Source organism: Pristiophorus japonicus, chromosome 6 (assembly GCF_044704955.1).
Source record: "Pristiophorus japonicus isolate sPriJap1 chromosome 6, sPriJap1.hap1, whole genome shotgun sequence".
Lineage (NCBI taxonomy): Eukaryota > Metazoa > Chordata > Chondrichthyes > Pristiophoridae > Pristiophorus > Pristiophorus japonicus.
In genome coordinates, this window is record NC_091982.1 from 197,785,867 (window position 1) to 197,809,101 (window position 23,235).

The 23,235-nt window shown below is 46.4% G+C and overlaps 1 protein-coding gene across 1 annotated transcript in view; it reads left to right on the forward strand.

The window, feature by feature from the left end:
• vmn2r1 (vomeronasal 2, receptor 1) overlaps nt 1-23,235 on the forward strand; it is a 66,295-nt gene that overhangs the window by 7,641 nt on the left and 35,419 nt on the right. Inside the window, exon 2 of the mRNA XM_070882309.1 lies at nt 18,386-18,677. Within this exon, the coding sequence (XP_070738410.1) occupies nt 18,386-18,677 (292 nt within the window). The remainder of the gene's footprint in view (nt 1-18,385; nt 18,678-23,235) is intronic.

The window sequence follows — 23,235 nt, forward strand, 5'->3', positions numbered from 1 at the left end:
TAACAGATTTGTTAAACACAATATTTCTTTCATAAAAACATGTTGACTCTGCCTAATCATATTACAATTTTCTAAGTACTCTGTTACCATGGGCTAGAACCTCCACTTTTGTGCTTATCGCCCAAAAATGGGCATTGTTTCCGGCGTGGGTGTTAAAAAAGGGTTTTCAGATCGCCGGCTTCTCACCCATTCTCAAAACATCTAGTTTACATTTTTGAAAATAGCCATTACTGCGAACGATATCAAATGGGCGGTAGCGTTAAATTTTTTTGACCTTCTGCCGTAAAGTATGGCCATCCTTAGCAACGGCATGGCAACGCTCGATTGCCGCGATTCAGAAGGTCAAGGGTCATCATGACATGCGCAGAAGAGGAGACAGAGTGAGAGGGAGCTCAGAGGCACTGAAAGTGTGTGTGGCTGTGGTGTGTGCTTGTCTGGCTGTTGTAGGAGGCACCACAGAGATTCACCAGTAGCAAAAAGCCTACTAAGCACCAAGAACATAGTTGGCACTGAGTTTTTGTCCAGAAAATAAGATATAACATGGAAGGGATGGTGGAGGCCCTGGAACTGCTGTCACAGGCCTCCCAGTGGTCCCTGAGTGCGGCACTCCACCCCTAGGTTCCGCACCACCACTGCGAACGGCAGATGAGAGCAAGGACCAAGATCCTGCTTCTGCATCAGAGAATGTTGTCACCTCAGCACCCCCCGCTCCCGTACCCGTGCAAACAACGCATCTGCCTTCATCCGCCCCAATGAGGCACCGCCTGAGGAGCTCCTCAGCCAGGCACCTTGGAGCGAGGAGGGGAAGGGGTAGAGGTGAGGAGAAAAAGGAGAGGAGGGAAGGAAAGTGAGGTGCATGTGCGCAGGTGATGGCTATGTTATCTCTCTATCTGGGTGTATGAAATTTGTTGCAATGTATGGGGGCTGGGGACCACGCTCCTGCTTTGCCTTTGTATTCTGTGTTGGTGGATATGTTGAACATGTGTTTTATGTCAATGGAGGAAAAAGTGGGGTGTGGGCGGGGGTTGGCTGTTATTGGCTGTGATACTTATGATTTCAGACCAATGTTGGTATTAAACTTTTGTTACTGAACATAACCTTGTTGTGCATTGTCTAAGGTAGCTGGATCGTTATACACTGGTGATTCCTTACCATGAAAGGGTTAAAGACAACTTAACATCAATCAATGTAAACTTTAACTGGCACCAAGGTGATGGGCACCATTGATGTCTGAGCTGTGCACACACAGCAGTGTGTCAGCATTGTCACTCACATCAGCGCTCTTTCAGGCAAATCTTTCCGATATCAGCTCCTCACGTAAGAGTGGGATTTAACAAATGCCAGCCACACTGCTGGCGTTCATTCCAGTTAGTTCCACTTTTTGTGGGCGTTTTTTTGAGCGGGCGATATTGTGGGCGATATGTGTGCGAGGTGGTGAAATTGGCGATGGGCGATCTCCATGGCCGCTAATTTGGGTAAATGTGCTTTTTACAACAAAAAACAGTGGGCGGGCGTTAATATTGAATTTCGGCATTTATTCCATGTGGAAAGTAACGTTGGGCGATATTATGTGCGTTGATTTCACCCATTCTGCTGATTCCGCTCCCAAAAAGTGGGCGGGCGGTAATATTTTTTCTCGACTTTAAGCCCATTGGGAAAATAACGCTCGGTGATAAGTCTCCTAAAAAAGCCCATCAGTTTCTATTTTATGCCAAAATGGGCGATATATAGGCGTTATACATAATTTCAGCGGTAAAATGGGCGTTAAGTGGGCATTAAGGATACAAAAAAAGTGGAGGTTCTAGCCCGATGTATTTAATAATAGATTCTAGCATTTTTCCTACTAATGATGTCAGGCTTACTGGCCCATAATTCCCCATTTTTTCTCTTCCTCCTTTCTTAAATAGTGGAGTTATGTTTGCTTCCTTCCATGGGGACTGGTCTAGAATCTAGGGAATTCTGGAAGATTAATACCAGTGCATCCACTATCTCTGCAGTTACCTCTTTTAATACCTTAGGATGCAGGTCATCAGGTCCAGGAGATTTGTTGCCACTTGTCCCATTAATTACTCCAGCACTATGTCTTTACTTATATTGATTTATTTAAGTTCCTCATACTCTCTAGACCCTTCGTTCACCAGTATTTCCAGAATTTCTTTTGTGTCTTCTACCGTGAAGACAGTTACAAAGTATTTGTTTAATGTCTCTGCCATTTCCTTATTGTCCACTATAATTTCTCCTGTCTCTGCCTCTAATGGGCCCACATTTACTTTCACTAATCTCTTTGTATTTACATACCTATAGAAAAGTTTCAATCTGTTTTTATGTCTCTTGCTAATTTGCTGTCATATTCTTTTTTCTCTTTTCTTATCAATTTCTTGGTCCTCCTTTGCTGAATTCTAAAATCCTTCCAATCCTCAGGCTTACTACTTCTTTGGGCAACATTATAAGCCTCTTCCTTTGATCTAATACTATCTTTAACTTCTCTTATTAGCCACGGTTGGACCACTTTTCCTGGGGAGTTTTTCGGGTAGAAATTGCGTTGCGCCCCATTTGGGGGCAGTAACATATGAGAAGCGGGACATTCTGCTCCATGCATGGAAGTCCCACCCTGCTCAAAAAATTTGCGTTACCGTCCCCGAAAGGAAGTGGAGCACAAAATAACACATTCTATTCATTGAAGCGAAGGGCCCAAGTTACAAACTTTGCAGGTAAGAACCAGGCTTCCATGGACCACTGGGGAGCGGGGATGCTGTGCCAATAGCCCGGCACTTAAGCAGAATGCTGGGCCGAATGATCGCGGCACGGATCCCGCGATCGCGGCACCAACAGGGTGGCGAAGAAAAACGGCAATTTAAAAAAAAAACATGGTTACCTCCTCCCCTTTAACTAACGCCTGCGAGCGGCCTGCAGCCCAGTTCACGTCCCCCGAAGCTGTTGCTGGCATCGCCCAACGCAGCTTCAGGGGATGGTCCCAAATTTTTGTTCCGGGGCGAAAACGGGTCGCTGGGCACAGTGACGACGTTGTCATTGCCGGCGCAGCGGAGCAGAGTGCTACGGGTTACTGCTGCCCTAAACTCCCACAGAATTTAGCGGGAGTCATTAGTAGTGCCACGCTCGGGTGAAATGTGCCGTTAGCGCCTCTCTTAGCCAACTTTCCCCTCATACCTATGTAGTTTGCTTTGTTTAGATATAAGACCCTAGTTTCATATTTAACTAAATCACTTTCAAACTCAATATAAAATTCTATCATATTATGGTCATTCTTCCCTAAAGGCCCCTTTACTACAAGGTTATTAATTAGCCCTTTCTCAATGCACAAATAGCCTGTTCCCTAATAGGTTCCTCAACATACTGATCTAGAAAACTATCTTGTATACATTCCATGAACTTGTCCTCCACAATATTACTGCAAATTTGGTTTGCCCAGTATTTATGTAGATTAAAGTCCCCCGTGATTACTGTATTACCCTTGTTACATGCACATCTAATTTCCTGATTAATACTCAGCTCTACATTACAACTACTGTTTGGGGGCCTGTAAACAACTCCCACCAATGTTTTCTGCCCCTTGCTGTTTCTTAGCTCCACCCAAATTGATTGTACTTCTTGATTTTCTGAGCCAAGATCCTTTCTCTTTATTGTCTTTATCCCATTCTTTATTATCAAGGCTGCCCCCCCTCCTTTTCCATTTTGTCTATCTCTTCTAAAAGTTAAATATCCTGGAATATATAGTACCCAACCTTGGTCACCTTGCAACCTTGTAATAGCTATTAGATCAAACCTATTAATTTCTATCTGCACTGTTAATCTATTTTGTTGTGAACTTCACGCATTCAGATATAGTGCCTTTAGTTTTGACTTTTTTCTATAAATCCCTGATGACATCTTAGTCACTAATGCCCTATTACGTTTGTTACTTTCTCTGTTCCTGACCCACTCCCGTTATTTTTACCCAAAACTCTGCTCTGCTCTAAAGCATTGACATTTCCCTTGCTGCTTTTAAATGGACTCTTTCCTGAATCCTCCCAGTATCCCCTTCATTAGTTTAAAGCCATGACTACTGCCCTAGTTATTCAATTCACCAGGACACTTGTTCCAGCCTGGTTTAAGTGGAGCCCGTCCCAATGGAACAGCTCTCTCTTTCACTAGTACTGGTGCCAGTGGCCCATGAAGCGAAACCCCTGCCTCCCACACCACTCTTTCAGCTATGCATTTTGCCTTCTAAATTGCTTATCCCTATGCCAATTGATGCATGGCTCAGGTAAAAAAAACAGATTATTACTGTTATGTATGAACAAAGAGTCTGACCAGATACTGTGAGCTCAAAGTAAAGTGTGACCTTAGTCTTTTAATACAGGTCTCCAGAGTGCCTCTCCTTAAGTACAGATGCTCCCACCAAGGGATTATGGGATCCCTTGGGACTCCAAGGGATGAGCCCTCTGGTGGTTAAACAAGGTATTTACAAGTTTACATATATAACAACACTGCCCCCCCCCAAAGTCAATAGTGTAACTATTTATAAGGTGAGTCGATCTGGGACCTTTCTTTCCCTGGTTGATCGTCTCGGTGCAAATGTTGGTTTTGGTGAGTCGTTTGTTGGGCCCTCGCTGGGCTGCTGTGCAGCTGGCCTTGCTGGGCTGCCTGGTGTGGTGAGTCCTGCTGGGCTGCTGCAGGTGATGGGTTCTGCTTCTTGGTCAACCGCTGTGTCGGTTGCCACTGGTGTGTGTGTTGGGCGGTCAAAAAAGGTAGGGTCTAATGTGGGTTGCTCTGGATAGTCCGTAAATCTGAGTTTGGTTTGGTCCAAGTGTTTCCTGTAGATGAGTCCATTTGAAAGTTTGACCTGAAACACCCTGCTCCCCTCTTTGGCCACGTCAGTGCTGGGAAGCCACTTGGGACCTTGTCCATAGTCCAACACAAATACAGGATCATTAATCTCAATTTTGCATAACACATTTGTGCTATCATGATACGTAGTTTGTTGAAGCCGCCTGCTCGCTACCTGTTCGTGTAGATCAGGGTTGACTAATGAGAGCATTGTCTTAAGTGCCCTTTTCATGAGCAGTTCAGCGGGTGGAATCCCAGTGAGTGAGTGGGGTCTCGTGCAGTAACTAAGTAGGAATCGGGATAGGCGAGTCTGCAGTGAGCCTTCAGTTATCCTCTTCAAGCTCTACTTGATTGTTTGCACTGCTCTCTCTGCCTGACCATTGGATGCTGGTTTGAATGGGGCAGATGTAACATGTTTGATCCCATTGCGGGTCATGAACTCTTTGAACTCGGCACTGGTGAAACACGGCCCGTTGTCACTCACCAGGACATCAGGCAGGCCGTGCGTGGCAAACATGGCCCGCAGGCTTTCAGTGGTGGCAGCGGACATGCTTGCCGACATTATCTCACATTCTATCCATTTGGAGGACGCATCTACAACCACAAGGAACATTTTACCCAAGAACAGGCCTGCATAGTTGACATGGATCCTAGACCATGGTTTGGAGGGCCAAGACCATAAACTTAGAGGCGCCTCCCTGAGTGCATTGCTTAACTGTGAACATTTGTGCACGCAGGACTCTTAAGTCCACATCGATACCGGGCCACAACAATTGGGATCTGGCTATTACTTTCATCATTACAATGCCTGGGTGGGTACTGTGGAGATCACTAATGAAAGTGTCCCTGTCCTTTTTGGGTACCACTACCCGATTATTCCATAGGAGGCAGTCTGCCTGCATAGACATTTCATGTTTGCGTCGCAGGTATGGCTTTATTTCTTCCTGCATTTCTAATGGGACACTGGACCAGCTCTGGTGAAGCACAGTTTTTTTTACTAAGGAAAGTAAGGGGTCCTGGCTTGTCCAGTTTCTAATCTATTGGGCGGTAACGGGTGATTGCTTACTCTCGAATGCTTCCATTACCATGACTAAATCTGCAGGCTGTGCCATTTTCACCCCCATGGTGGGCAATGGCAGCCTACTGAGAGCATCGGCACAGTTTTCTGTGCCTGACCTGTGGCGGATGGCGTAGTTGTATGCGGACAATCTGAGCGCTCATCTCTGGATGCCGGCCGATGCATTTGTATTTATCCCCTTACTTTCAGAAAAGAGGGATATCAGTGGCTTATGGTCAGTTTCCAAATCAAATTTGAGCCCAAACAGATATTGATGCATTTTCTTTACCCCATAAACACACGCTAACATTTCTTTTTCAATCATCCTGTAGACTCTCTCAGCCTTAGACAGACTTCTGGATGCGTAAGCAACCGGTTGTAATTTCCCAGATTCATTAGCTTGTTGCAATACACACCCGACACCGTATGATGACGCATCACATGCTAGTACCAAATGTTTACATGGATCATACATCACAAGCAATTTGTTTGAGCATAACAGTTTTCTAGCTTTTACAAAGGCATTTTCTTGGCTTTTACCCCATACCCATTCATCTCCTTTACGCAGGACATGCAGTGGTTCTAACAATGTGCTGAAACCCGGTAAGAAGTTACCAAAGTAGTTCAGGAGTCCTAGAAATGACCGCAGCTCCGTCACGTTCTGTGGCCTCGGTGCGTTCTTGATTGCCTCCGTCTTCGAATTGGTGCACCTAATGCCATCCACCGCGATTCTTCTCCCCGGGAACTCCATTTCAGGCGCCAGGAAAACACACTTCGAGCGTTTTAACCTGAGCCCCACGCGATTAAGTTGACTAAAAACCTCCTCCAGGTTCTGCAGATACTCGACTGTACCCCAACCTGTGACCAAGATGTCATCCTGGAAGACCATGGTGCGTGGGACCAACTTCAGTAAGCTTTCCATGTTTCTCTGGAATATCGCCGTGGCTGATCAAATCCCAAATAGGCATCTGTTGGAAATGAAGAGACCTTTGTGCGTGTTGATGCAGGTGAGGCCCTTCGATGATTCCTCCAGCTCCTGTGTCATGTAGGCCAAGGTCAAGTCCAGCTTCGTGAACGTCTTTCCTCCCACCAGCATTGCAAATAGGTCGTCTGCTTTTGGTAGTGGGTATTGATCCTGCAGAGAGAAACAATTGATAGTTACTTTGTAATCACCACAGATTCTGACGGCGCCGTCTCCCTTGAGGACTGGAACAATCGGGCCAGCTCACTCGTTGAACTCGATCGGCGAAATGATGCCCTTTCATTGGAGCCAGTCCAGCTCGATCTACACCCATTTCTCTCATCATATATGGTACTGCTCTCACCTTGTGATGGATGGGTCGTGTCCCCGGAATTAGGTGTATCTGCACTCCAAGCTCCTGTGAACTTCCCGATGCCTGGTTCGAACAGCGAGGGGAACTTGGTTAAGACCTGGGCTCGCAAAGTGTTGTCGACAGATGAGAGCACTCGGATGTCATCCCAGTTCCAGCATATTTCCACAGCCAGCTCCTGCCGAGCAGCATGGGGCCATTGCCCGGTACCACCCAGAGTGGTAACTTGTGCACCGCTCCATCGTAGAAGACCTTTACTACAGCACTGCCAATTACAGGAATCAGTTCCTTTGTGTAAGTTCTCAGTTTAGTGTGAATGGGAGTCATGACTGGCCTGGAGGCCTTGCTGCACCACAATTTATCGAAAGTCTTTTTGCTCATAATGGACTGGCTCGCGCCCATGTCCAGCTCCATGGACACCGGGAGTCCATTTAATTCAACCTTCAGCATTATCGGGGGACACTTTGTCGTAACTGTATGCACCCCATATACCTCTGCCTCCTCGGTCTGAGGCTCTGGTTCATCATGATCCACCGTGGGTCTGTTCTCTTCTGCAACATGGTGGTTTGCAGGATTAGTAGGGTTTGCAGCTTGCCTGCACATACATTGGAGATATCCCATTGTTCCACAGCCCTTGCAAACGTATCCTTTGAAGCGGCATGAATGGAAATGATGATCACCCCCACTGCGCCAACAAGGTCTTAATGGCCTAGCATTCATTACCCTTGATGGTGGACTCTGAGACATCTGCAGACATGCAGCTGCAGGCATGTGAGGCCTGCCTTGTACGCTGTGATTCGAAAACAACATTACTTTGTTCACAGTACTTGTAGCAGCACTCGTGTGCTGAGAGATTTGCTTGGTATTGTCACTAGTGGCAATGAACGCCTGGGCTATCGCTATGGCTTTACTCAAGGTTGGGGTCTCTACAGTCAAAAGTTTGTGAAGTATCACTTCATGCCAAGTACAAAGAAGTCTCTGAGCATGTGCTCCAAATGTCCTTCAAATTCGCAATGTCCTGCAAGGCGTCTTAGCTCGGCGACATAACTCACCACTTCCTGGCCTTCAGACCTTTTGTACACGTAGAACTGGTACCTCGCCATCAGAATGCTTTCCTTCGGGTTAAGATGCTCCCAGACCAGTGTGCACAAATCATCATATGATTTCTCTGTGGGTTTCGCTGGAGCTAGCAGATTTTTCATGAGGCCATACGTTGGTGCCCCGCAAACGGTGAGGAGAATTGCCCTTTGTTTGGCAGCGTTCGCTTCTCCTTCCAGCTCGTTGGCCACGAAGTATTGGTTGAGTCGCTCCACAAAGGTTTCCCAATCATCTCCCTCTGAAAATTTCTCCAGGATGCCCACTGTTCTCTGCATCATTGTGGTGGGGTTCGTCATCTGTATCTCGTCACCAGTTGTTATGTATGAACAAAGAGTCTGACCAGATACTGTGAGCTCAAAGTAAAGTGTGACCGTAGTCTTTTATTACAGGTCTCCAGAGTGCCTCTCCAGCCTGTGAGGCCTCCTTAAGTGCAGGTGCTCCCAAGGGATTGTGGGATCCCTTGGGACTCCAGAGGATGAGCCCTCTGGTGGTTAAAAAAGGTATTTACAGGTTTACATATATAACAATTACCTTTGAGGCTCTGCTTTTTAATTTGGACCCAACTCCTCAAACTCTCTCTGCAGAACCTAATTTCTAGTTCTACCTATGTTGTTGTCCCTACATGGGCCACGACAACGGGATCCTCCCCTTCCCACTCCAAATTCTCCAGTCACGAGGAAATGTCTTTAACTCTAGCACCAGACAGACAACACAGCCTTCGGAACTACCTGTTGCGGTTGCAGAGAACACTATCTATTCCCCTGACTATACTGTCGCCTACCTCTACCACATTACTTTTTACTCCCCCCCCCCACTTGAATGGCCTCCTGTACCACAGTGCCGTGGTCAGTTTTCCCATCCTCCCTGCAGTCCTTGTTCTCATCCATGCAGGTAGCAAGTACCTTGTACCTGTTGGACAAGGTCATGGGCTGAGGCTCCTCCATCACTTGTATGCTATCTTTTCTAGGGAACATGTGTGGTACAGAGGGAGCCTTTTTATATTCTTCCATAGAATCATAAAATGTCAGCACAGTAGGATGCCTTTCAGGCCTGTCCCAGTGCTAGCTCCTTAACTGGAATGATCTACACCAATCCCATTTCCCCATATCATGTTATATTCTTCTTTCAGTGGTAGACTATAGACAGTTTTTCTGATCCTGGAGCTGAGGCAATTCGACTAAATGCTGCAATCTTTTTCACTCATACAAATCAGGAATGACCAACCCTGTTGAGTCCTCCAAGATCAACTCTAATTTAATATTTGATACCAGCTCAGTGCCTGGATTGGGGCTGGTGCTGGAGGCATTGGTGGAGGGAAATCTGGCAAGCCATCAGCTTTTAATGGGCTAAAGCTAGATTTAAAGGATGTGGCCATTTAGAGGTTAGTGACTGCAAATGGGGATTACAGTTATTAGCTTTTTCAAATGCTGCATAGGGCAAAATAAACGGCTGGTAAAAAATAGTGGATGGCAAAACAAATCTGGATGCAGGAAATGAGCAAGACTGTGAGCAATTAATGGAGCAGCACAGCATCCAAAGCCCCTGCTTGATCATTGGTGAAATAGAGGGGCTGCTGCACGAGGTACATGTGAGCAGGGTTGCCTGTTTGCCTTTCTAGAACATGCTGCCCAGAAGACAGCAATGCAGCATGCCTGGCAAAAGAAAGCAGCCAGGGTCAATGCTGTGTACAGGACCCACAGGACCTGGGAACAGATGCAGAAGGAAATTATACACCTTGTGGAATCTACTATGGTAAGATTATTTAGTATACCACTTAACAGGTCTGAGTATTGCAAATCAACCTGTTGCACGTTTACTACTGGCCCTTTCCTTACAGCTCTTTCATTACTTACCATGCTTTATCATACTTCAGCAAGGTACACATATAAACTGAAACTTACAATGGAAAGAATTGTGGCACATTGACATCTTCAAAGGGCCTCATTCATAAAATAATTGTAATAACACTTACTGACTCCCACGATGGGCTGCAAATTGAGCACATGTTTGTCCTTTAACCTTCTCTGCTCTAAGGAGAACAATCTCAGCTTCTCTAGTCTCTGCACATAACTGACGTCCCTCATCCCTGGTATCATTCTGGTATGTTTGAAGGTGTATCTTGGAGCCAGCATTCTAACATATGTTCTTTTTCTGTGATTGTAGGCCCGGAGGAGCATCCTGCCAGGATTGTCAGTGGCCTGGAATGACAGCACCTTGCATTTCTCTCACCAACATTTGCAAACACAGCTACACACACCCCAGTGGATATGGTTAGTTAGCTTGAGGTGGTAGCATCAGGTGATTCACCATTCACAGGTGAGGAGGACCAAGTGGTTGTTGCAGATGTGAAGCAGAAACCTGTTGCTTGGATGGCCACATGACTGCCAACAGCCATTCCTCTACTTTGGGAAATGCAGCAGTTCAGTGATCTTGGGTAGGTGTGCCATGATGCTGTTGCTATTCAGCAGGTGAGGAGTTGAACAAGTTGGCAACACTGGCTGATGCACCAATCATACATTTGATACATGTGTGGGCATCACATTAGCTAATGCTCTAAATTATTATGCTAGCTTGGAAGGAGGCAGAGACAGAAGAATTGAGGATGTTAATAACTTTGACTGTCACTGACTGTGATGTCGGGGTAGTGCAGGTTGGTTACAGGTAATGACACAGATGGATCATTACTGATCTGAAGCTTGTAGAGCTAATTCTCCTTAGTTATTTTCTGGTAAGTGTCTGTAAGTACAGTTTGTGACAATCTGGCTTTGATGTCATTTGATCTAGGTATGCTTCCATTTATCTTGTAACACTCTAACCATGAAATATTGGTGACCATCACAATACTCTATAGCTTGCACTCCCTGAGCATCAGTGAAAACCTTTTAGCTCTCTGAAGTCTTGTCAATGCTTTTGGTCCGACTCTCTGGAAATCCCTCCCTAAACTTTTCCACCTCTTGTCTTAATCCGCCTTTTAAAAGCCTTCACAAAACTCACTTTTTTCACCATGTTTTCGGTCACCTGAGCTAATATCTCCCTCCATGAGTAAGCATCCATTCCATTATCTATTAATTTTTTTTCTTCCCTCCTCAATGAAATATCTGGAGTAATTTTTTATTCTTAAAAGTGCTTTTTGAATGCAATTTGTTGTTTGTTGTCATTGTTGTTTGTTGTCATTGTCATTGATAGATATGGTAGTTAGTGGTTCTGAACCTGGATGACAGCCCACAGGTTGGGAGTTCAAATCCCACAATGGAAAATTGTTAACTTGAATTCAATAAATCTGGTAATTTGTGGCTAGTGCCAGAAAATGACCAGGAAAGCTACCGGCTTTCGTAAACCCCCAGCTAGTTCACTAATGCATTTCTTGGAAGGGAACTTGCCATCTCTACTTGTCATGGCCTACATGCAAATCCAGCCTGCACCAAGTGGTTGACTGTTAATGTAAAGTCCTGTCCCCTCAGTACAGATTCACACGAGGCATGTAGTGAAGTCAAGTCACTCTGGACCTGCACCTTTATTTCACAGCTCTGGAATGCTGCACTTGTCTGAGACCTGTCCTGATATACCTGTCTCTTGCAAGTGCACCCCTGGTGGTAAGGTATGCTGGTGGTTACAGGTCATATCTTATTACAGTCATGTATATGTTACAGTTATATATAATAATGTAAGATACATGACATCACCCTCCCCCAAGGTCTTATTGTCTTTATAGGTTCAGTCTCTCAGGTGGTCTACGCTCTCGCATGGAGTGTCTGAGTTGTGGTTCAGTTGTTTGCCTTGGTGTCTGTTTTTCTTTGGGTGTGGTTGCTGGTATCTCACTTGGGCTGTCTGTTTCGATTGGTGTGATTGTTGTTGACTTACCTGGGCTGTCTGTTGGGATTGCCCTTTCCTCAGGTTGTTCCCTCTGTCTGTCCACCAGGTGTGGTGCGAGTTCCACATTGTAGTCTGCCTCTGGTTCCGCAGTGTTGTTGGTAAATCTGCTTTTGACTTGGTCTACAAGCCTCCGGCAGGTTTTGCCATTGTCCATTTTCCAACAGTAGCCTGTTTCCTTCCTTGCCCGTTACTGTCCCTGCAAGCCATTTGGGACCCCTGCCATAGTTTAGTACAAACACTTTGTCCCCTATCTTATTCCATCTCCCCCTCGAATTTCTGTCATGGTACTCAGTCAGCTTACGGCGCTTTGCCTCAACGATTTTGTGCATGTCTGAGAGGATTAATGAGAGCCTTGTTTTGAAAGTCCTTTTCATCAATAGTTGCCCGGGGGGGATCCCAGTCAGTTATTGCGGACGAGATCTGTTTGCCAGCAGCAGTCGCGATAGGCGACCCTGCAGCTTGGGACCTTGGATTTTAAGCATGCCTTGTTTAATGATTTGCACTGCTCTCTCCACCTGGCCGTTGGAGGCTGGCTTGAACGGTGCCGTCTTGACGTGATTTATGCCGTGGTCAATTATAAAGTCTTGGAATTCTGCGCTGGTGAAGCATGGACCATTGTCACTGACCAATATGTCAGGGATTCCGTGCGTTGCAAACATGGTTGCGAGGCTCTCCACAGTGGTGGAGGTTGTGCTCGAGTTTAAAATGGTGCATTCAATCCACTTTGAAAATGCATCTACAACTACGAGGAACATTTTGCCCATGAATGGGCCTGCATAGTCTACGTGCACCCGCGACCACGGTTTGGTAGGCCAGGGCCAGGGGCTCAGTGGAGCCTCCCTGGGGGCATTGCTGAGTTGGGCACAAATGGTGCACCTTCGGACGCAGAGCTCCAAGTCCGCGTCAATACCAGACCACCAGATGTGGGATCTGGCTATGGCCTTCATGAGAACGATCCCCGGGTGCTCCCGGACAAATGCCTCTCTGCCTCGCAGAGGCATGACTACTCGGCTGCCCCACATCAGGCAGTCTGCTTGTATTGATAGCTCATGCATGTGCCTGTGAAAGGGTTTTAATTCCTCGGGGCAGGCATCGCGAGCCTCTGCCCAATCACCGGTTAGGACACATCTTTTTACTAAGGATAATGTGGGGTCGCTGGCCGTCCAGGCTCTGATTTGGCGAGCCGTCATGGGCGAACCTGTGGACTCAAAGGCATTGATTGCCATGACTATCTCACAGTCCTGTTCGTCAGACCCTTCCGTGGTCGCCAGGGGTAGCCTGCTGAGCGCGTCGGCACAGTTGTCTGTACCTGGTTTGTGCCTTATGGCATAGTCGTAGGACGCCAGCATGACTGCCCACCGTTGAATTTGCGCCGAGGCGTTGGCGCTTATTGCCTTGCTCTCGGATAGGAGGGACGTGAGGGGCTTGTGGTCGGTTTCTAACGCGAACTTGGCCCCGAAAAGGTATCGGTGCATCTTTTTGACACCGTACACGCACGCGAGCGCCTCCTTCTCTACCATTCCGTACCCGCGCTCCGCCCACGAAAGTGACCTGGATGCATAAGCTATGGGTTGTAATTTGCCCGCACTATTGACATGTTGCAAAACGCACCCGACCCCAGACGCTGACGCATCGCATGTGAGAACTAGCTTTTTACCTGGATCAAAGAAAGTCAAAACACTGTTGGAACACAGAAGGTTGCGTGCCTTATCGAAGGCGGGTTCCTGGGCGTCCCTCCAAAACCAATCGCACCCCTTCCTGAGTAGCATGTGGAGAGGCTCCAGCAGCATGCTTAAGTTCTGCATAAAGTTCCCAAAGTAATTGAGTAGCCCGAGAAAGGCGCGCAGTTCTGAGACATTCCGGAGCCTGGGTGCCAGGCGAATCGCTTCTGATTTGGACTCTGTTGGGCGGATTCCATCAGCGGTAATCCTTCTGCCCAAAAATTCAACCTCGGGTGCGAGAAACAGGCACTTGGATTTCTTGACTCGTAGGCCTATCCGATCCAACCGCTTTAGTACTTCCTCCAAATTACGGAGATGGGAGTCGGTGTCCCTGCCCGTGATAAGTATGTCGTCTTGAAATACAACCATCCCCGGGATGGACTTGAGCAGACTCTCCATGTTGCGCTGGAATATGGCAGCTGCCGACCTGATGCCGAATGGGCATCGATTGTACATGAAAAGGCCTCGATGTGTGTTGATGGTGGTGAGTAGCTTGGATTCCTCGGTCAATTCTTGCGTCATATACGCAGATGTGAGGTCTAATTTTGAGAAAAGTTTACCTGCAGCCAATGTGGCAAATAAGTCCTCCGCTCTGGGCAGCGGGTACTGGTCCTGTAGGGAGACTCTGTTTATGGTAGATTTGTAGTCCCCACAGATTCGTACGGATCCATCAGGCTTCATGACTGGGACGATGGGACTTGCCCAGTCGCTAAATTCCACAGATGATATAATACCTTCCGGCAGAAGCCTGTCTAGTTCGTGTTCAATCTTTTCCCTCATCACATAGGGTACAGCTCTGGCCTTGTGATGGACCGCTCTAGCATCCTGTGTGATGTAGATTTTGACTTTGGCCCCTTTGAAAGTGCCAACACCTGGCTGAAAGAGATGTTCAAATCGCTTTATAACTGTTGAGCAGGAGGTCCGTTCCTCTAATGACATGGCATGGACATCATCCCCTTTCCAGTTTAGTTTTGCCAGCCAGCTTCTCCCCAGCAGTGCTGGGGGGTATCCGGGGACAATTCACAGGGGAAGTCGGTTCACTGTCCCTTTGTGTGTGACAGAGAGCATGGCGCTGCCGAGGACTGGTACAATTTCTTTGGTATAGGTCCTTAGTTTGGTGTCGACCCTTGTGAGTTTTGGTCTGTCTCTTTTATGCGACCACAGTTGTTCAAATTGTTGAGCGCCTATGAGAGATTGACTCACTCCCGTATCCAGCTCCATGTTGACAGATATTCCATTGAGTAGGACCCTCATCATTATAGGAGGCGTCCTGTTGTAGGAGCAGCGGCCATTGATCGTCTTGACCCGCTGTACATCGGTGTCCCGGGTACTGTCCCCACCATCTTCTGGTCCGCTTTCCGACCCATCCGATTCGTATACTAGCCGAGCTGCCGTTTTTTTGCACATGTGGGCCAAATGCCCTGTATATTCACAATTTCTGCAAACAGCCTGCTGAAATCGACATCCCCTTGATGCGTGCCCACCCCCACACCTCCAGCACAGACCGGTTCCATTGTTCAAAGAGTTCCCAAAGAATGAGCTGTGTCTGGCTGATCTCTCTTGAGCTTCTCTCAGTTTGTAGTTGATTGCTCGCATTGCGGGTTGATGAGGTGTGAACGGCCGTTCCTGTGGCCCTTGATGGCTTCTGCCTGCTGTCGAGAGCCTGTTCTCCCGGTTTTGTCTGTGTGTGGGGGTAGCAGCTTGTTTAGTGCTGTGAACTTCTTCTTCAGATATTTCGTTATTTGTCGTACCTGCATTGTAAATCAACCTCGTTTCTTCTTCCCCTACCAAGAATGTCTGTGCAACCAGTGCTGCTGCCTCTAAGGTGAGGTTCTTGGTCTCTATGAGCTTTTGGAATATGCCTACATGGCCTATTCCTTCAATGAAAAAGTCTCAGCATTTCTCTCCTCAGTTCATCGGAGAACTCACATAAACTAGCCAACCTCCGAAGTTCCGCCACGAAGTCGGGTATGATCTGGCCCACACAGCGTCTGTAGTTGTAGAATCTGTGTCTGGCCATGTATAGGCTGCTCGCTGGCTTCAGATGGTCTCTTACCAGTGTGCTCAATTCTTCAAACGACTTGCTTGCCGGTTTCTCGGGTGCCAACAGATCCTTCATTAAAGCGTATGTTTTCGAGCCACAGCTGGTCAAGAGATGGGCTCTTCTCTTGTCTGCCTTATCATCGCCTAACCAGTCTTTGGTTACAAAGCTTTGCTGGAGTCTTTCTATAAAGTTGTCCCAATTGTCTCCCGCATTGTACTTTTCATCTGATCCGTTGTTCGCCATTCTGTAATCCCGTAACTCATCGCCACTGTAAAGTCCTGTCCCCTCAGTACAGATTCACAGGAGGCATATAGTGAAGTCAAGGTCACTCTGGACCTGCACCTTTATTTCACAGCTCTGGAATGCTGCACTTGCCTGAGACCTGTCCTTATATACCTGCCTCTTGCAAGTGCAGCCCTGGTGGTAAGGTATGCTGGTGGTTACAGGTCATATCTTATTACAGTCATGTATAGCATGTTAGGATACAGTTATATATAATAATGTAAGATACATGACAGTTAATGCCCTTTGAAGCAGATTAGTAAGCACCACCATTTTAGGGCAAATAGGGATGAACAATAAATGCCAGCATTGACCATATCCCGAGAACAAATAAGTAAAAAGAAAATACTTGTTAATACAAAAGTATTTACTAGGTTAATGTGAAACTATTTGGATGGATTACAGCACTGATACAAGAAAATTATCAAGTAATATGGTGGCTGCGATTATGTCATCATTACTGTGTATTGTATAAATCACACATTCTAGCGAAGGTAATTCTTTATGCATAAACTATATTGGGCTCAATTTTCCTCAAAGTTGTTTTTTGGCGTACTTGAAGAGTTACACCCATTTTTTGGGGGCCCAATTACTCCAAAAAAAATCATCCAACTTTCCCAATTTGAATTCTTCATTTTGATGCCGCCTAGCCTGTCGCTTCGTTTTGGGGGTGAAACCCAAGATCTACGTCAAAAGGATCGGGTTGCCATGGTAACCAGGGACACAATGCGGGCTGAGGCTGGAAAGTGAAACATACAGCCAGCTCACAGCAACCTGCACAAGCACATAACAGCAACTCACCAAGCACATTAAACATTGTAGCAACTTACCTCCATTAAATTATTAAAGTGTAATGACAAAAGTCTATCTCCCCTCCCGACCACCCCTCCCAATACCAGTCCTGGTCCCCGCTCCTATCCCAGGCCGAACGGCCTCCTGGTCCCGGACCCCGCACCAATCCCTGGCCAAATGGCCTCCTATCTCCCGGTCCCTGCACCTAACTGTGCCCGAAAGACTTCCCCCCCCTCTCTCCCACTCTCTGTCACCTCTCTGCTGCTGCTGTCCGGGCATCTGCTGCGCTGATTTACTTACCTGCGCCGATTTTCTTAACTTACCAGAAGGTTTTTCCACAGAGGTCACATATGCCATCCTAAGAAGGATTGGGGTAATTCGGAGCTGGCCAAACTTGCTTAACTGACCAGAATTGGTGCAGGTGGCAGGTTACGCCCCCTATGACACAAAAAAAACTAACCTAAAAACATCGTAACTAACTGAGTTAAGCTGGTGCACATTGATGAGGAAACTTGTATCTTTTAACAGGCCAAAAAAAGTGGTGCGCCAAAAAAATGGCACAAATCACTGGGGATATTGATCCCATTGTTTTAGGGATAGGCAATAAATGCAGCCTTGCTGCATTAATAAATGATGCCTGAGCTCATTTGCTGCTGAAACCTCCATCCATGCCTTAGTTACCTATTGACTATTCCAACATACTCCTGGCTGGCCTCCCATCTTCCACCCTCCGTAAACTTGAGGTCATCCAAAACTCTGCTGCCCGTGTCCTAACTCGCACCATGTCCTGCTCACCTACATTGCTCGCTGACCTACATTGGCTCCCAGTTAAGCAACCTTGATTTTAAAATTCTCATTCTTGTTTTCAAATCCCTCTGTGGCCTCGTCTCTCCCCATATCTGCAACCCCCTCCAGCCCTACAACTCTCCGTTATATCTGCACTCCTCCAATTCTGGCCTCTTGCTCAACCCCGCTTTTAATAGCTCCACCATTGGTGGCTGTGCCTTCAGCTACCGAGGCCCTAAGCTCTGGAATTTCTCCCCAAAATCTCTCTGCCTCTCTTTCCTTCTTTACGACGCTCCTTAAAACCTATCTTTTTGAACATCTGCCCTAAAATCTCCTTATGTGGTTCGGTGTCAAATTTTGTTTTATAACGCTCCTGTGAAGTGCCTTGGGATATTTTACTATGTTAAAGATGCTATATTAATACGTTATTGTTGTTTCACCTTTCATATTCTTCTAATCCCCACTGGCAGAGTTCGAATATAGCTTTGATAACTTTAATTTCTCTGCTTATTATGTGTTTATTTTAAATGCTAGTTGGACTTTTCTCATAACCTCTCATTGATTTGCCGCACAGATTCAATTTCAGAGCTTTCCGCTGGGCCAGGACAATGATCTACGCAATTAACGAAATCAACCAGAATGATTTAATTCTACCTAATATAAAACTGGGATACACAATCTATGACTCTTGTTTTACTATTGCCAAAGCTGTTGAAGGAACATTGACTTACCTGACTGGACAGGATGAAGCTGTACCCAACTACCGGTGTGGCTCTGGAGCTCCTTTGGCAGTACTGATTGGAGCTGGTGGATCAGCTCTCTCTATTGCAACTGCCAGAATTCTGGGGCTGTACTACTTTCCTCAGGTAACAGAATGTGAAATGCAATAGTGATAAAACCTCATCTTTCATTAGAACTTCATTAAAAATGTGAACACTAATTTGGGGGATGTTGAATTAATGTGACAAATGATTCATCGAGAGGTATTGATGTTTGTAAATGTTGTGTATGCAATAACTCAATAGACTGAATACTGTAAACTCTGAACAGGTACAAACCTGGCTCTACTTTATTAGAGCCCAAAGTGATTACATTACAAGATGGCTGGCCTTTTATATCTGGGCCGCACACACGTGCGCACAGCCCAATGACCTCTGACAGTGGCGCCACCTGATGGCTGGTAAACCCAAGCATACATACATGACAATATCCCCCTTTAAGATATTAGTAACGGTCTTTTTACAGATTGAGACGGTCCGGGCTTTCCGCTCCTGAGTTGAACGTCTCAGTTCAACTCCAGCCTTGGGCGAGCGTTCTGAGTCTGTTATGACTGGGTACTGGGTAGCGGATCTGATGGGAGTGGCAATGACCACGTCAGAGATTGAAAGTCCAGATTCATTGACCATGTCAGTGATTGAAAGTCCAGATTCATTGGTGACAGCGGAGTCCTCTGATGACTGAGGGTAGGTTGGTTGGTCACTATTTGTGTCTTCCTCAGACTGTTCCGTTTCATTCGTGTGCCGCAGCTTTATCGACATGTTTCCTGCATGTCTGCCCACTCTTGAGCTTAACGATAAACACTCTGTTACTCTCCTTGGCCGTAACAGTATCAGCGATCCATTTGGGATCTTGACCATAATTCAGTACATACACTAGAAAATTGATAGAAATGTCACGTGACACAGTAGCGCGATCATGATACCCTTGCTGACTTTGACGTCTGTATTCGACACGATTATTCAAGTCAGGCTGGACAAGAGAGAGCATGGCCTTGAGACCTCTCTTCATCAATAGTTCAGTAGGGGAGACCCCGGTAAGCATGTGGGGTCTTGTCCTGTAACTAAGCAATTTGTGTGACAAGCGAGTTTGCAGTGAACCTTGAGTTACATATTTCATACTCTGCTTGATGGTTTGGACCACACACTCTGCTTGTCCATTGGATGCAGGTTTGAATGGTGCTGACCTCACATATTTGATACCATTGAGTTTCATGAACTCTTGAAACTCCATACTGGTGAAGCAAGATCCGTTGTCACTTACAACGATGTCAGGCAGATCATGCGTAGCAAACATGACATGAAGGCTCTCAATGGTAGCTGTGGATGTGCTGGAAGACATGATTATACACTCTATCCACTTGGAATAAGCATCCACCACAACTAAGAACATCTTTCCCAGGAAGGGAACTGCAAAGTTGATGTGGATCCTGGACCATGATTTAGATGGCCACGACCACAGACTCAGCAGCGATTCCGCAGGTACTTTGCTAAGCTTCATGCAAGTGTTGCACTGATGCACACATGATTCCAGATCAGAGTCAATTCCAGGCCACCATATATGGGACCTGGCAACGGCTTTCATCATGACAATACCGGGATGCGGCTATGTAGATCATGCACAAATTTCTCTCTGCCTTTCTTGGGCATAACAACACGATTATCCCACAGTATACAATCTGATTGAAGGGATAGTTTGTCTTTGCGACGGATGAAAGGTTTGGTCTCCTCGCCCATTTGCTTGGATGGCAGACCAATCACCACTAAGGATACAACATTTCACAACTGATAATATCGGGGCCTGGCTGATCCAGGTCTTAACTTGTTGGGCCATGACAGGGGTTCCTTCACTTTCAAAAGCATCCATGACTAACAGTAGGTCTGCCGGGTGTGGCGTTTCCACCTCCGGTGTGGGCAACAGCAGACAGCTCAATCCATCAGCATAATTCTCAGTGCCAGGTCTAATGCGAATGAATAATCATAGGTTAATAATGTCAGCGCCCACCTCTGGATGCGGGACGATGCATTGGTATTGATACCTTTGTTTTCCAAAAACAATGAAATGAGTGGCTTGTGATCTGTTTCCAGTGCAAACCGAAGACCAAACAGGTACTGATGCATCTTTTTAACCCCATACACACAGGTTAATACTTCTTTCTCTACTATGCTGTAGGCTCTTTCCGCCTTTGACAAACTTTTTGAAGCATATGACAAACTTTTTGAAGCATATGCAACAGATTGTAATTTGCCCGACTCATTAGCTTGTTGGAGCACGCAACCAACTCCACAAGACAAAGCATCACAGGCCAATACTAGATGCTTACACGGATCATAATGTACCAGCAGCTTGTTAGAGCAAAGTAGATTAGTAGCTTTCGCAAAAGCTCTACCTTGAGACACACTCCAAACCCAGTTGTTGCCTTTTCTTAGCAGCATGTGCAGTGGCTCTAATAAGGTGCTCAATCTAGGTAAGAAATTACCGAAGTAGTTGAGTAGACCAAGGAACGAACACAGCTCCGTCACATTCTGAGGCTTGGGTGCATTTTTGATGGCCTTGGTTTTCGAGTCCGTAGGCCTGATCCCGTCAGCAGCAATTTTCCTCCCCAGGAATTCGACTTCCGGTGCCATGAATATGCACTTCGAATGTTTCAGTCTGAGTCCCACTTTGTCCAGATGATGTAGAACCTCTTCGAGGTTGTTCAGATATTCGGCGGAGTCATGAGCTGTGACCAGTATGTCATCTTGGAACACGGCGGTTCTGGGGACGGACTTCAGTATATTCTCCATGTTCCTTTGAAATATGGCTGCAGCCGAGCGACTTCTAAAAGGGTACCTGTTGTAGATAAACATTCATTTATGAGTGTTGATGCACGTAAGTTTCTTCACCATTTCAACCAGCTCCTGTGTCATGTAGGCCGACGTCAGATCCGGTTTTGTGAATCACTTCCCCCAGACTAGCGTTGCAAACAGATCATCAGCTTTCGGTAATGGGTAGTGGTCCTGTTTCAAAACTCGGTTGATCATAACCTTGTAGTCTCCACAAATCCTGACAGTGCCATCACTTTTCAACACGGGAACAATGTGGCTGGCCCATTCATTAAATTCGACCGGTGATATGATCCTTTCATGCTGGAGTCTGTCCAGTTCGATTTCAACCTTCTCCCTCATCATGTACGGAATTGTTCGAGCTTTACGATGGACGGGTCTTGCATCTGAGTCCACGTGGATTTACACCTTGGATCCCGTGAAATTGCTGATGCCTGGTTCAAACAGGGAGGGGTACTTGCTCAGCACTTGAGCACAGGTAGTATCTTCCTCTGATGACAATGCTTTGATCTCGGTCCAGTTTCATTTGATTTTTTCTAACCAGTTCCTGCAGAACAGCGTTGGACCATTGCCTGGAACAATCCATAACGGTAAATCGTGAACCGCACCATCATACGACACCTTGATTACTGCATTGCCAATAACCGTTATGAGTTCTTTAGTGTACGTACGCAACTTGGCATTGACTGGACTCAGCTTAGGCCTCACAGCCTTAGTATCCCACAGTCTGTCAAATGTCTTCTGGCTCATTATTGATTGACTCGCACCTGTATTCAATTCCATCGATACCGGCACACCATTAAGTTATACATTAATCATTATCGTTTGGCTCTTTGTTAGGAACGAATACAGTCCATACACTTCCTCCTCTGGTATCTCGGATTGCATATCCGGATCCGCGCTAGTCTGGTCATCATCCACACGTGGTGTGTCGCAGCACGCTTGCTCAGTTGCGGACACATGCACTGGAGATGCTCCACTCTCGAACAGCCTTTACAAATATACTGATGTTACACCGATGATGCCGATGATTTCCCCCACAACGGCAACATGTTGATATTGGATTTTGAGCAGCCACAGGTTTCTCGTATGCAGTCGGGTAGGCTCTGCCATATGCAGCTCTGCCAAACGACGATACTATTTTGTTTGCAGTACTTGCCGAGTTCCGATTTTTCAATGATAGCTGCTTTAAGCTTTTGGCCGTCCTCATGCATGATTGGGCAATCGTGATGTCCTTGCTCAAATCCAGCATCTCTGCTGCCAGTAGCTTACGCAGGATCACCTCGTGGTTGATGCCGATTATAAAGAAGTCCCGCAGCATGTCTGCCAACGCAGTTTCGAACTTACACGGTCCAGCTAGATGCCTTAGATCGGCAACGAATTCCGATACATCCTGGACCTCAGAACAAACATGCGTATAGAATCGATAATTTGAGATGATGATGCCTACATCTGGTTTAAGATGGTCACGTACCAGAGCACACAATGTTTCATAGTTCTTGTCCGTTGGACTTAAGGGCGGGAGGAGATTCTTTATGAGTTCATAGATTTTCGAACCACAAACCGTGAGGAGGACCGCCCAGCGCTGAACTGCGTCTGCCTCTTTCTCCATTTTGTAAGAAACATAGAAACATAGAAAATAGGTGCAGGAGTAGGCCATTCGGCCCTTCGAGCCTGCACTGCCATTCAATAAGATCATGGCTGATCATTCCCTCATACCCCTTTCCTGCTTTCTCTCCATACCCCTTGATCCCCTTAGCCGTAAGGGCCATATTTAACTCCCTCTTGAATATATCCAATGAACTGGCATCAACAACTCCCT